Source organism: Notechis scutatus, chromosome 2 (genome assembly GCF_049901735.1).
Source record: "Notechis scutatus isolate UNSWTSFEM ecotype Mainland chromosome 2, rNotScu1.2, whole genome shotgun sequence".
Lineage (NCBI taxonomy): Eukaryota > Metazoa > Chordata > Lepidosauria > Squamata > Elapidae > Notechis > Notechis scutatus.
The window spans coordinates 151,739,728-151,754,578 of NC_142010.1; the positions used below are offsets into that span (position 1 = coordinate 151,739,728).

A 14,851-nucleotide genomic window follows, 5' to 3' on the forward strand; every position below is an offset into this window, starting at 1 on the left:
CTTCTTTGAGGAGAAAATGTAAAAATCACTTGGGCAAAACAAAGCCTAATGGTGTGATGATAATTTAGTTAGATTTCAAATCTGACTAGGTTTTTACTCATCTGTATCAGAATCTTTCATATACATATTAGGAAATAAATTTCCCTGTTTTTCAGTGGATCCCTGTTTGCAAATAAATTTGAATTATCCCCTCCTTCTCTATGTCTCTGAGTATGTTATAGGTTTTCATGAGGAGATGCATTTCCTCCCCTCTCCAGGAAGAATCTGTGACCATTTTTATTTACAAATTTAATACCCCCCCCCATCTAAAGAAATATACAATGTTTGTACTAAAGCAGGGGTGTCAAATTTGCAGCCCACAGGCTGGGTGCATCACGCACGAGTCATGCCCACCCCCATTTTAGCGAAGGGAAAAGTGATACGTCACATGGCAATGTGACGGTGCAAGTTTGACACTCCTTTAATAAAAGATCACTAGTAGTTATGAATTGTGAGCAAGGCAAGCACATTGATCAAGTATTACTATTAATTGGTTGTATATTGTTCAAGTGCAGTCAAATATTATTTATGGATTATGTGCTTCAAGTCAGTATTGATTCCTCTGGACAACATTTTTTTTCCCAAAAATTGTACTTGGCTTGAAAAAATTCTGATGATTATAATAAACGTTTTCAAATTCAAGACAAATATAATTTCAGATTCATTGTATCACTTAGAAATCTTGAGAAATATCAAATTAACTTTCAAATGACTATGATGTATTTAATGACATGTTTCTGACACTGCATAAGTTCAACAGGCCTAAAAATGTTTTGCTGCTGATTTTCATTTGCACTCAGTGTTTGATATATCTCACTGCAATGTCCAACAAATAGTTAATCAGCATTGATGGATTACCTGATACCATTTTTCCATTGTGGCAATGTCCTAGTGAAACCTCTCATCATATTCATCATTTACCGCACCTAGATTTTTGTGAAACAAATCTAAGGGGTGATTGCAGAAAATGAATCTTCAGTGGCATGTTGTACTTCATGATCTTGTTTGCTGTAAAAAATGGGAACCAGCTGAATGTCGTTTGGTGCTTTGTAGTTGCCAAGAAAATTCTGAATGACGTCCTTGAATGCTTTCCTGGCTGTTTTCTCTGGCCCCACTAACGGATCATTCAATGCTTGTCGTTGATATATCTGATCGGTGGACCAACAAAAATTCCTTCCTTAATCTTGACATCAGTTATTCTTGAAAGCATCTGTCTCAAATAACAAAAGCCTTTCATCTTCCTTGTTCATCCCTTTCACAAAAATTTTCATCAGTTTGAGTTTTAGGTAAAATAGAGGCAAAAAGTAGTTCAAGTGCTACATTTTTTTGTCCTGGAAATAAATTCATTCAGAGTGATCATTTCTTTTTAATGTAATGCAACTGTCTTGTACAACTGTCCCTCTATCTATCTACCCGTCCATCCATCCATGATCACATTTAGGAATCGCCCATCTTCCTCACAGAGGGACTCTAGGCAGCGTACAAGTAAAATGTTAACATAAAAAATTAAACTTAAAATTTAAAATAGAGAGAAGGATAATTAAAGTTGACATTAACAGTTAATTAAAAGATGGGAGAGGGTTTTCTGGATGCTAACCAGCCCCAAGGCTGCATATTCATGTGTGAGTGCTACTTTAATAATTCCAAAATTGATTTTTCTGATTCGAATTAATATTTAAAGGGTAAAAAAGACTTGATATTTATTACACTAATAAAAACTATTTGGAAATTAATTTAATTAGTTTTGCTTAAAAGAGAATTTAAGAAGGTATTCTGTGAACATTAATAATTCAATGAACTTATTTTTCCAAGACCAGACTGAATTAAAACTTGTCATGGTATACTTAACTACAAGACCATTCATATTTTCTCCTAGGCTCATTTGACTGCTCCAGAAGCTATTCCTAGTTGTTTCCACATGTGTGTGGGAGCATAACTACTTTGCTTATGAACCTAGAAAAATACATGGCTATTTTGTCAGTTCAAAAGAGATGCTCATAGGCATTCCTGTACATTAATATAGAACTCTTTTGAAATATTTCAGTAGCTCTATGAATCAGAGGATGAAGCTTCATAATACTTATTCTAGAGGGGTGGGGAGGGAAAACTAGGGTTATTTGAACTGATAGAACTTCAGGAACCTATAACACAGCAAATGTGATATTTCTGAGGACAAAAAGTTTACAGGGCCAACAAATGGAGTGGGATGTAATGTCACTTTAAGCATTTTTAGCAGAGTGAGCCTGCTCTCTGGCACCCTGATCTCAGCTTGTGAGAACTTTGCTGAGAGGCTGTCTTGGCTCACTGTTTGTTTGGCAAGGTCTCCTACAGCTCCTGAGTGCCTGCCAGCTGTTTCTTTGTAAACTTCTGAACTCTGAAAATTTCTATCTATGGGACAATTTAACCCCATCAACTCCTTCTTGTTTATAGGAGTTGTGCTAGGTGATGCTGCCAAGGGGAAAAATGCGAAACTGGTGTTCAGCATTTGAAATCGGCTAATTCAGGAACATTGTGGTGCTTTGCGAGGAAAGGAAAGCAGAATATCAGGGAAAAGGCTTGCCCTCCCAGATTTTTTTTTTTTTAAATTATAACCAGCTTGTTACCTTAAAGGCAGCCTGAATTCAACGCTTTTCTGGCCTACAGGATCCCCATAAATACAAACATTTGTTTTGGATTAAGATTCTGCAATCCTTATGTTGCCCTTGTTGAAAGTAGAAGTAAAACCTTTATATTTCTATGGTCTGGAAACAGTTAAACTTCTCCTAGCTTCGGCGAGGAGGCCATGTTTCTTCTGGCTAAAGTAGCAGGGCTGGATTTACTTTTGGCTTGTCTGCTGCCATGTGGCAGGTGCCTGGTGGGACTGAAGTAGCCCCAATATCCTCTGCTCACCCACCTCCCTGCCCGGAATTTTTCTTGATCCCTCCTTGCTCCCATCAGACATTTTCTTCTTTTCCTGACCAAGTTCTGTACGGAGCATGCTCTTTACGTCACCCTCCGATTCTTCCCCTTTCTCTCCTGCCTGGCTCCATTTTGCTGCAGAACTCCATGGTGCCTGGCAGTCGACCGTTCATGGATCTTGCCACATTCCCATTTTTAATCCAGTTCGAGGCCTCTAGCCAAAACGGACAGTATTGTTTCATTCTTCCCCTTGCTGTGTCTTGTTTTTATTTTGTTTTTTCTCCTTCAGTCCTGATGCCTTTTGTCATTTTGATGCCACTTTTGGCACATTATTGCCGCAGTCCAAGTGCAGAGCTGCCCTATGGATATTTTGGGTTAAAAGAGGCTGGATGAGTAATAGTTCTGCTCTTTTTTTTATTCTATCTCTTTGGAAAACCTTAATGGAAGAATGCCTTGCATAAAATCTAAAATGTGAGCGATTACACATGTCCATTGTAAAAAAATATGGAAGATTTGAAGTGATAGTAATTTTCCCTCTTTCTAGGGTTGTTGGTACAGAAGAACGGATACCAATTCCTCTCATGGATTACATTCTTAATGTGGTAAGTTCTTTAACAGTAGGTGGAGTCTAACATACTTTTCCAAGGTGTTTGTGAAAAAACCTAATATTTTCTGCTGTAACATTGCTATGAAAATACTTGATAATATTTTCAAACTATAATGGGATAAGAGTTCAAAAATGTAATAGCAACCTCAAATACTTATTAAAATAACACTGCTGTGCTGGTTCTGCTCTTGAGTTGAATGGTATCCTTAAATTAGTTTCAAATATTGAAATAGAAGAGGTTTTACAAGTTTCTATTTTGATATTGATACTTGTTTATTTTTACAGTGTTCTGAAAATGTTATAAAATGACTCAAAACCTTATTTTTGGCCTTAATGTCCTTGCTTTTTAAACAGTTGGGTGGATTTGGTCTTGACAGTATGTATTCTAGAATCTGCGAAGGAACTACTAAATTAAGAAGTTGTTATGTTTTCCATACCCCTTAATGTAGAATTGCAGCTGTTTGTAGAACTGTAGAAGGCTTAATTATTTTCTTCCCTCTTTTCCCATCATTTTTCTGTCTCCCCAGATGAAATTTGTGGAATCAATCCTCAGCAATAATACTACAGATGACCATTGCCAGGAATTTGTGAATCAGAAGGGTCTGCTGCCCCTTGTGACCATCTTGGGCCTGCCCAACCTGCCCATAGACTTCCCCACTTCAGCAGCCTGCCAAGCTGTAGCTGGAGTCTGCAAATCCATATTGGTAAGGAGGAGAATACAACATTTCCCTTTCCAGAAGGTAATTATCACTGCCATTGAGTTGGACGTATACACAGACTTCTGGAAAGCCTACTCTTAATTCCCCCGTGCACCTGTTACAGGCTTGTGTTGATTGCATCGTTGTAGCTGACAATGTTTGTTAGGTTTGCAAAGTTTACCAGAGGACCATGATTGCCTTTTTCTCTAGCAATCTCACTCCCTTAGATTCAGAATTGTCCTGTATAGTACGTTACCATAAAATGTCTAGTATAGAAAAAAAAACCATTAATGAGATGAAGCCATAGAGCTTCTCCAATTAGGATGAATTCAAAGAAGAAAAGCAAAGAGAAAGAAGCAAAGTCACTGAATAGAGAGATATATATTACCAAGAATACAGTATTTTTAATTCACAGAATGGTTGAAATAGTAAAATTCTCAATCTCAGTTTGTTGGTATGTTTTATTTAAGGTCCCATTTACACCTTTGTACTTGCACATACATACCTGAAAATCTAGGAGCCCTTTACAGTTTTGGATTGGGAATGAATACATATCAAGGACAGGAAATCTGTAGTCTTCCAGATGCTGCTGAACTGCAATTCCCAGATGTTGCTGAACTGCAACTGTGTTGTTGAGTATATTGGCTGGCACTTGTAGGTATTGTGGTCCAATTGATGCCCTTCCCTCAATTTTTAGGGGACAGGGCAGCAATGAGCTGTTACAGTATAGGTTCACGTAACTACAAGAGCTGTAGGAAGTGTGCAAAGTATGAATGAAGTAAGTCATACCCATTTCTCTGATTTACACAATTTATACCAATTGTAATATTCCTCTTTTGGAATTGTATAATTTGGGAAATATTAATGCAAAATTTTAAAACTGACTAATAGTTGGCTTTTATGATGAAACTGTTTTCATGGGAGGAAACTACCATTTTTAGTCAAAACTGCTTTAGCATGCATAAGGATTGATTCAAGCAACATGACTGCTGAGTGGAGTCCTAGGGGAATCCATATATACATTACTAGTAATGTCATATTTAGAGATCTGCATAATATTTACAGGTGATCTTCGATTTACAACCATTCATTTAATGGCTGTTTTAAAGTTAACGGCACTGAAAAAAAATGACTTATGACCATTTTCACACTTAACTGTTGCAGCATCCCATGGTCACATGATCAAAATTCAGATGCTTGAATCTGGCATGTATTTATGACAGTTGCAGGCTCCCAGGGTCATGTGATCACCTTTTGAGCTTTCTGGCAAGCAAAGTCCAATAGGAAAGCCAGATTCACTTGACAACCATGTTATCAACTGCAGTGATTTGCTTTAACAGCTGTGGTAAGAAATGTCGTAAAATGGAGCAAACATCACTTAACAACTGTCTTTAGCAAACAGAAATGTTGGGTTCATTGTGGTCATAAGTATAGAACCGTCATGAAGCTCTCACTGCTCTATGCCAAAATGTTATTTGCCAGAGCTGAAATTGAGTGTTAGAATCAGGGTTTAATCTTGTTATGTTTGAATAAAATTATATGCAGTTTCATTTGAAGATGTTTAGAGTTCTCTTCTCCACAGATTGTGTATGTGTGGAAATATTCTGACCACAGACAAAATGTTGCTATTTCTAGGCAAGTTTGTGGTTGATCAAATTCCCCACCACTACTAACTGTTAATACTCCAATGCTGCGGCTTTTACCCAGGAGCCAGTAGCATTACAAAGTTCAAGGAAAATGATGTTTCTCTAATCATTGAACCAGTAGGTTCACCCTTTTTTGCTAGACATAATAATGCCTCTTCAGAAATCTCTTACAATTGAATAAAAATAGTCAGTAAAATCAACACAATATATCAATCTATTAAACACCATGAATAATCCTTCTTTCTCACACACACACACACCCCATTTTTAAACTAGACTAAATTTTATTTAGCACAGATTTTTCAAATAATGCTGATTAGCAACTGTAGGGTTAACAGTCTAGGTCTGTTGTGTTAATAGCATGCTAAGAAGATGGCATACTCTGAAATTGCAAGGAGTGTCAAGCAGTAGGGCAGGTTTGTGTTATTTTGTGTCATTGGCAGGACTAACCTGTTCCCTCCCTTCAAACGATAGGCAATAAGGATAACAAAGACAACCCACTATCTTGTGAGATCATCAGGCTTCACATTGAGATTCTGTGACCAAGTCTTGTAAGCATTCTGTATGAAATGCATGCCTAGCTGTGTCTATTGGAATCCAGTTTCTCAAGGCAAGCAGAACACCTGTAGTGATACAGTTGCTGCGGTGAATACAGTTGGATGCAGAAATTTAGACATACACACCTCCCACCAAAATTACATAGTTCAGTGCATCCCTAAGTGATCAGCTGATCCTACCTTTCCATGGTACAAAGTTAAACCCAGCGTCTTTCTACAGATTGAAATGCATATTTTCTATTCATGGTCATTTGTTTACAAATTCAGAATAAAAAGAAAGTAAATACCGGCCAGAGCCCTTCTGTGAGGGAGATGGGCGATTAATAAGTCTGATATATAAATTAATAAAATAAATAGATGTAGAAGTTTGGATGTCCTTTCATTTAGAACAGTGGTTCCCAAAGTGGGCGGTACCGCCCCCTGGGGGGCGGTGGGATACCTTAGGGGGGCGCTAAGAGGCAAGGGGGCTGGCAGGGGGGCGCTAAGAGGCAAGGGGGGGCGTTTGAGGCACCGGCCCTGCAGGTTCACCCATTGACTAGCACCGCTCCAGAGCTGGTGCCTCCAATGCAGAAGTGGTGGTACGTCACGTGCCGCCACGGCCGCATTCGATGCACCGCCCTCCTGCCGCCTCTTAGCGCCCTCTGCTGGCCCCTTGGGGACACTAAGAGGTGGCAGGGGGGCATTCGAGGCGCCGGTCCTGCAGGTTCACCCATTGACTGTAGCACCGCTCCAGAGCTGGCGCCTCCAATGCGGAAGCGGTGGCACGTTATGTGCCGCCGCGGCAGCGTTCAATGCACCGTCTCCTTGCCACCTCTTAGTGTCCCCAAGGGGGCTGACAGAGGGGCGCTAAGAGGCAGCAGAGGGGCGTTCGAGGCACCAGCCGGCCCTGCAGGTTCACCCATTGAGGCGCTGGCTCCGGAGCGGTGCTACAGTCAGTGAGTGAACCTGCAGAGCCGGCGCCTCAAACGCCCCCCTGCCACCTCTTAGCATCCCCAAGGGGGCCAGCAGAAGGGCACTAAGAGGTGGCAGGGGGCGCGCGTCAAACGCGGCCGTGGCGGCATGTAACATGCCACCGCTTCTGCATTGAGGTGCCGGCTCCGGGCAGTGGTACAGTCAATGGGTGAAACTGCAGGGCCGGCCGGCGCCGAACGCCCCCTGCCGCCTCTTAGGCCCCCTCTGCCGGCCCCCTTGGGGACGCTAAAAGGTGATGGGGGCGTTCGAGGCGCCGGCCCTGCAGGTTCACCCATTGACTGTAGTAATGCTCCAGAACCGGTACCTCGAATGTGGCAGCACTTTGGGAAAAGCCGCTGCCACCGCTTTCCCAAAGTGCCGCCTCTGTCGTGTTCTGTCTGTCTGCCCATCCGTCCATCCATCCAAAAGGTCTGTTTGCCTGCCTGCCCCTCTCTCTCTCTCTCTCTCTCTCTCTCTCTCTCTCTCTCTCTCTCTCTCTCTCTCACACACACACACACACACACTCCCTTCTAACCCTGATGGAGCAGGTGATTGGACTAGAATAGATATCTCATCTTTCTCCCTCCCTCCCTCCTTTATTTCTTTTTCTTTCTGTCCTTTCCTTCCATCCCCCCTCTTTCTTTGTCCCTTTTTCTTTCTTTCCCTTTTCTCTTTATTTTCTCTCTCTCTTTTTTTCTTTTCTCTCTCTCTCTGTCTCAGGCTCATCCCTTTGGATCAGGGGTCGCCAAACTTTTGGACCTCAGGGACCACCAAACTCATAATTTTAAATCCCGGAGACCACTAATATTGGCGTTGGTGGGGGGGGGGGCGGGGAGAGGGAGAGAGATCCACTGATTTAGAATATTGTCATATCTCCTTTGTCTGAAACAGCGTCCAAATATTTCTTATAAACAGAGTCTATTCTTGCTTTTGGAATATAGATATCTATATCTATCATATATATGTGTTTTCTTAAGTTTCCGCGGGTATTTATATCTATAGCATTCAGCTTTATTCAGGTATTTTCCCACATCATTATAGTTGTGCTTTTAAAGTTGTAGCAACGTTTCAGCAGAATCTCATCTGCCATCATCAGGCTTCCACAGATGAACACAATACAGAAGCCTGATGATGGCAGATGAGATTCTGCTGAAACGTTGCTACAACTTTAAAAGCACAACTATAATGACGTGGGAAAATACCCGGACAAAGCTGAATACCATACATGTAAGTACCCGCGAAAACTTAAGAAATATATATATATGTTTGTTTTCTGAGGTTTTCACGGGTATTTGTATGTGGATCTTTGGTTATTTGGGTTTTCTCCCACGTAAAATTGGAAGTATCTTGGGGACGTTTCGACGAAGTCTCATTCGTCATCTTCAGGCTTGTGTCTTCGGCTTTGTGCTTCTCCAAGAATATATATATATTCTTAAGTTTTCGCGAATATTTATATGTATGGTATTCAGCTTTGTTCAGGTATTTTCCCACGTCATTATAGTTGTGCTTTTAAACTTGTAGCAACATTTCGGCAGAATCTCATCTGCCATCATCAGGCTTCTGTATTGTGTTCATCTGTGAGTCAGACTTTCACAGCCGTTTCTGTTTTAAATTTGGTGCCAGCAGATGGCTACAGAAACCTGATGATGGCAGAAAAAGCACAACTATAATGACGTGGGAAAATACCCGAACAAAGCTGAATACAACACACACACACACACACACACACACACACACACACACACACCTTACAAAAATAGTCTAGTTCGGAATTATTCACAGTTCCCTTTGCATGCCCCATGTGCTTGATATTTTCATATAAATGTCATACTGAAGAGATTTTGAAATTCATTCCAAAATTTTCCTTTTCTTCTATGTAGAGCCAAAAAAGCTCTACAAGAAAGAGAGGGAAATAAGTCCAAAAGCAAGTACATAAAGTGTGATAAAGAATCCCTAAGCATACAACTCTATTCAGGCAGTCTTTACTTAGCAACTGAGTCTGGCAACTTGGGTCTCTAAGCGGAAAATCATATGACCACGATGGGATTACAACCACACTTCTCCTTCAGCCGTTAGTGAAACACCATGGTCCCTAAGGGAAGCATCACGTGACCATGTCTAAAATGTTATAAGCCAGTTGCGAAGCATACAAATGGTGATCATGTGATTGCAGAAGGCTATTTTTCTGCACTATTGTAACTTTAAATAGTCACTAAATAAGGTGGTTGGTAAGTGTGGACTACCTGAATTCATAATTATTGCATGTTGTTCTGAAAAGGAATAGTGATATAACACCTGGACCTTTTGTCATTCTCCAGTTTGGGTTTATAGTGGCTGGTCAGTAATACATCATGTATCCTATTTCTTATCTAAGGTATGTGCTTTCATTTGTGCTAAGCCAAGATGCTGTGAATTTTAATAAGTAAAAAAAAAAAGTTGAATTTTTGCATCCTAGGGGAGTGTAAATGTCCCAGGAATTTTGTGTTCAGCCACCCATAGCTGCTGCATTTTCTTGGTATAAAGGCTTATTTGGCTTTTAAATAACGGATTGACACTTGTGGATCGAGAAAACATGCATTACAGTAGCAATCTATGGATCTGCATGTTCACCTGTATAGTTATATCTTTCCACAGATTTTTAATATGGGCATTGATATGATTACTGTAGTAGTTCACTGGAAAGGATATTTTTAAGAATGCAGTTTGATTTCAGAGCCTAATTGCCTTTGTCAGCACGTGCAACATTTTCTTTTCAGGAAGGCCATATTAGTGGGCAATTTTGGAATGATATTAATTAAATTTGGTAATAGATTCTTAGGTCAGTGAACTGTGGCATTATTTCCTTTTTCTTCATTTGGTGGCCCAACATCTTGAATTTGAATTTGGCTTTTATATATGATTATTTATCTTAAGTGGGCTGTTTCTTTACAGGTGCCTGTTACGTACAGGTAGCCTTTGATTTACAACTGTTCATTCAGTTGTTGAACAAACTGAAGAAGCTTCTTGAATGAGAAATGAAACATCTTAAGGAAAAATTGGAAAGTCCAATTTGCCTTTTTTTTTTTTTTAAGCCACCTTTGGGTCAGGAACTACCTGTACAATAACACAGACAAAAGGGATTCAGTATCCTTTCAAAGATTCTATACTGTGAAAGATTCTATCCTGTCACAGACAGGGTTTATGCATTTTACTGGTTGGAAGGCATAATTTATCTTCTTTCCTTGCTGGAGGAGGTACAGAAAATAGGGTCAGACATATTATGATACCACCAGCACAAGTGAAATTGAAGTCCTTGGATACTTTTTTGGTTTAGGGATTTACAGGATACTGAAGAGGCAAATAAGTATTTTAAGCACTGCAGGTGCCTTCCATCCCTTAACCTCCCTCCAACAGCAAAAACCAGGAAATTTTTAAGGTGATCTATGGCGGCTGATTCCCCCCCCCAAGGTTACTTCTTGATGCAGGTTTTCTACTTGGAGGCCCTTCAGGAGTCACAGCTCCTACCAGATAAATGGATGAAAGTTGTGGCCAAGGGGGCCTATGCCCAACTTTGGCTGGTGCCTTACCTAGGACAAGAAGATTTGCCTATAGTTAACTAATGCCCTCATCACTACTTGTTTAGGCTACAATAACATGCTGTACTTGGGGATGCCTTTAAAGAGTATTTAGACACTACAGTTCGTCCATAATGCAGTAATGCATGTATTTTGTGGCTCCCTGTGGAGGGTGTATAACAATGGTTTTAGGGATCCTGCATTAGTAATCAGTTTATGAGTCCAGTTGGATCTGTTTTGGTTGGCCCAGATCAATCAGATCTGTTAGGAAGTAGCTGCTAAAATTCCATACTTCGGGGACTGAAGTGAGAACCTGCTGTTTTTTTGTAGTAGCACTGACACTGACTTTCTAGTTGAGCTCAGATTTAATCCCTCTCCATAAGTTTTTTCCCTTTTTTGAAAACTAATGAAGATCAGTGTTTTCAAAGAGCCTTCTCCTAATTTGATGGTGCCAGCTTTATTTTTTTTTCCGTTTTACTATTCTATTGTGTTTTTATTTTTGTAACTGATACTTTAAACTACTTTTTTTCTGTGTAAGCCACCAACATTTTAGAAATGTCAGATAGATAAGTAAATAAATATTCAAGTTTTCTAGGCTCCAAATGGGATATTGGGTTATGACACCTGAAGAAGTACAGACTGTTCATCCCTGCTATAGTGGATGAGTTGGGGTGTGGACCTCTATATAGCTGTTGTTTTTGCATGTGGCATAAGTTGGTTGAATGTTGTTGTGAGCCAGTTGGTGAACAAATATGGAGAAGTGTTAGTGTGATTAGCAAGAGAACATTTTTTTTAAAAAAAACCTACTGATTCTGAATGTCAACTTGTTCAGTCTATGAATACAGTATCTACAAAGGCTAGACAGTATTTTTCTGCGAAAGAGCGTTCATGGATGTTTAGTAAACCATACCTCATGAGTTTAAACTGAACATCATGGATTAGAGTTTGGTACAGTGTGTGGTTTTGAGGCAAAGACTAACATATTATCTGGTGATTTGATGGATTGTACTGTTCTGTTTTCTGTATCCTAGACACTGTCTCATGAGCCAAAAGTGCTGCAAGAAGGGTTGCTTCAACTGGATTCCATCCTCTCTTCCTTGGAGCCTTTGCACCGGCCCATCGAGGAACCTGGTGGTTCGGTCCTGCTGCGGGAATTGGCATGTGCTGGCAATGTAGCTGATGCTACTCTCTCTGCCCAGGCCACACCCTTACTTCATGCCCTGACAGCAGCCCATGCTTACATCATGATGTTTGTGCATACTTGCCGCGTAGGACAAGTAAGAATGGCTTTTTTGCCTTGCTCATTTCTTTTTTGGCCTTAATGCTCCTTGATGTTACCAATGTCTAATTCAGCTGTTCAGCAACATACTTTCTCTCCCATTTACAGAGTGAAATTAGAGCCATCTCAGTAAACCAGTGGGGTTCGCAGTTGGGTCTGAGTGTGTTGAGCAAGCTGAGCCAGCTGTACTGTTCACTGGTATGGGAAAGTACTGTGCTGCTGTCGTTATGCACACCAAACAGGTATGGGCACATGATAGATATGAAACGTACTTTGCTGGTGGTATAAATTTGCTGGTCTGGAGATGGATAGAGAAACTGTTTATTTATAAGTAGGCATTTGGGTCACAAGACCATTAGAGCAAAGGCCATAAGTTTAGTGAACCAATTCAAGTGTGTCAACGGTTCTCTTGGCAAAAAGTGTCAGGAGTTGGGGTAGCATGCACACAAGAGCGTGTTGCAGAATGCGGCAAAATGGAAGCCCTTTGCTCATCTTCCCTAAATGAGGAAAGGCAGCACGAACTTTCTCTCCCATATCCATCGCACCTTCTAGGAACCAGCTGATCGAGAAAGAATTCACCCATAGCTAAATTGAACTGCAGCCATTTCATAGCTCCTTTCAGCACCTCTAAGACCACTTAACAGTTCTGTTTCTGCTTCTTTAGTTAGGCTATTAGTATTTAGTCCAAAGTTATTTGAGACTTAATTATTCATTGTGTGGAAGGGAATGACAAGAGGCCAAATAGAAACAGAAATGGCCTAAAGTAGCCTTTGAACCCTCAGTGGTTCAGTATTAACTGGGATATTGCCTAGGATCCTTGGTCCCTGTGACACTGTTGTACTTCATTCCATTGCTCCAAGTTGCTTGCTGTATATTTTTTTTCCTGTTGTGAAAGAAACCAGGCCATGTGCTAGATACATGGTATTTGTAGCAGTATCTGACCTTTCTATGCTTGCAGTTTACCTTCAGGTTGTGAGTTTGGCCAGGCTGACATGCAGAAATTGGTGCCAAAGGAAGAGAAAAGTGTACCAAGTGCTACCCAGGGAGCCAAAAAAGCAGGTATGGTTGGGAGGTAGATGTTCTAACCTGTTTGAGATCTATTGAATTGAGATCTGATACAAAATTCGTATTTTCTATGCCCTAAAGACTGTATTGGGGAGGAGCTGTTTGGCAGAAGAAGCATTTTGCACTGCATACCTCGATGGCAAAGTATAGTAGTCAGCTTTGTTACCAATCTTCTTAGTCTCCTCCTGTACAGCAGTGAAGTTATTGTTATATTTTATGCTTTATTGAAGCAACTTCAACACTAATAAATCAATTCCTTATCAGACAAGAAGTATTGATTTAACAAAAGAGGCTACATTTACACATAACGATTTTTTTTCAACGGGAAACTATCTGTTCATGGGAAGCTCATCTAATAAAGTGTTCTGGGGGAGTTTGACAGTTCATTTGAAATTAATGTTCCTGCCTTGCTCTTATTGGTCTCCTATATAGCTTTGCTTTTCTGCTCTCTTAAACAGCACACTTAGCCTACCTTCTTTGTATGGGGTTACCGTTTTCCAGCTTCTAAAGATTTTCTATGCTTGCAGTGGTGATTCCTTTAGGTTCTATTGATGTCTGAATTAATCAACAGTTTAGGTTCTCCTAAGTGGAATTGTGGGAAATGAGCTCGCAGAAGGAACTTTGAATGGATAATTTATCGGCATTGCTTTTTGCAGATGGTGAACCAGAAGCAGTGGGAGCTGGAACCATGGAGGCTTCTGCCCAAGGCCTGCTAGAAGGAATTGGCCTAGATAGTGACACCCTGGCACCAATGGAAACTGATGAGCCTAGTTCTTCTGATCCGAAGGGGAAGTCAAAAATAACCCCAGCTATGGCAGCTCGAATCAAGCAGATCAAGCCCCTTCTATCAGGTGAGGGGTGGGGGGGAACTCTGTTGGAACTGATGCAGCAAAAAGAGGAGTGCTTCTGAAAGGAATGGATTAGAGCAGGGGTCTCCAACCTTGGCAACTTTAAGACTTGTGGACTTCAACTCCCAGAGTTCCTCAGCCAGCTATGCTGGCTGAGGAACTCTGGGAGTTGAAGTCCACAAGTCTTAAAGTTGCCAAGGTTGGAGACCCCTGGATTAGAGAACAGTTCTGTTTTGTGATTTGCCTTCCTTTTCCAGATTTGTAGAGGAAAAGGCTTAGAATGTGATCCTTCAACTAGTATAGCTATATCAAAATGCTGGAATAATTTTTATGACAGAAGTAGACAACTTTTCTGGCGCAATGAGCACATTTTGAATATTGGGAGCCTATTGGGAGTTCTTTTACTGGTTGCCCTGACTAGGAGGTTTCCGTATTAACAACATGACTGTTACAATGATTCTAGCCGATCACAGCACAATTTACGAGAAAATAAAATAATGAGTTGCTACTTACTGTGCTCTCTAGTTTTCTAGAACGTGCCTTTCCTGTTTTCTTCCAAGCAGGTCAGTGTACAGTATTTCCAAGTGTTGAACTATAGCCATGCACTGTTTTTATTTTCTAAGAACACCTGAGGCTTTTGTGAAGCCAAATTCGTAATCTTAAAATAAAGAGACTTGCGATTGAGACTCTGCTTTGCAGCGTATCACTT

The 14,851-nt window shown here is 40.6% G+C and overlaps 1 protein-coding gene across 14 annotated transcripts in view; it reads left to right on the forward strand.

Moving 5' to 3' along the window:
* The window catches only part of HUWE1 (HECT, UBA and WWE domain containing E3 ubiquitin protein ligase 1), a 117,769-nt gene that overhangs the window by 53,265 nt on the left and 49,653 nt on the right, over window positions 1-14,851 (forward strand). For 9 of the 14 annotated variants that reach the window (XM_026676266.2, XM_087956786.1, XM_087956783.1 and 6 more), the window contains 6 exons: window positions 3,482-3,539; window positions 4,072-4,284; window positions 11,982-12,227; window positions 12,338-12,471; window positions 13,188-13,288; window positions 13,951-14,145. In XM_026676266.2, coding sequence (XP_026532051.1) covers window positions 3,482-3,539; window positions 4,072-4,284; window positions 11,982-12,227; window positions 12,338-12,471; window positions 13,188-13,288; window positions 13,951-14,145 — 947 coding nt within the window. The remainder of the gene's footprint in view (window positions 1-3,481; window positions 3,540-4,071; window positions 4,285-11,981; window positions 12,228-12,337; window positions 12,472-13,187; window positions 13,289-13,950; window positions 14,146-14,851) is intronic. The other 5 variants (XM_026676268.2, XM_026676270.2, XM_087956788.1 and 2 more) reach the window with 1 other exon arrangement.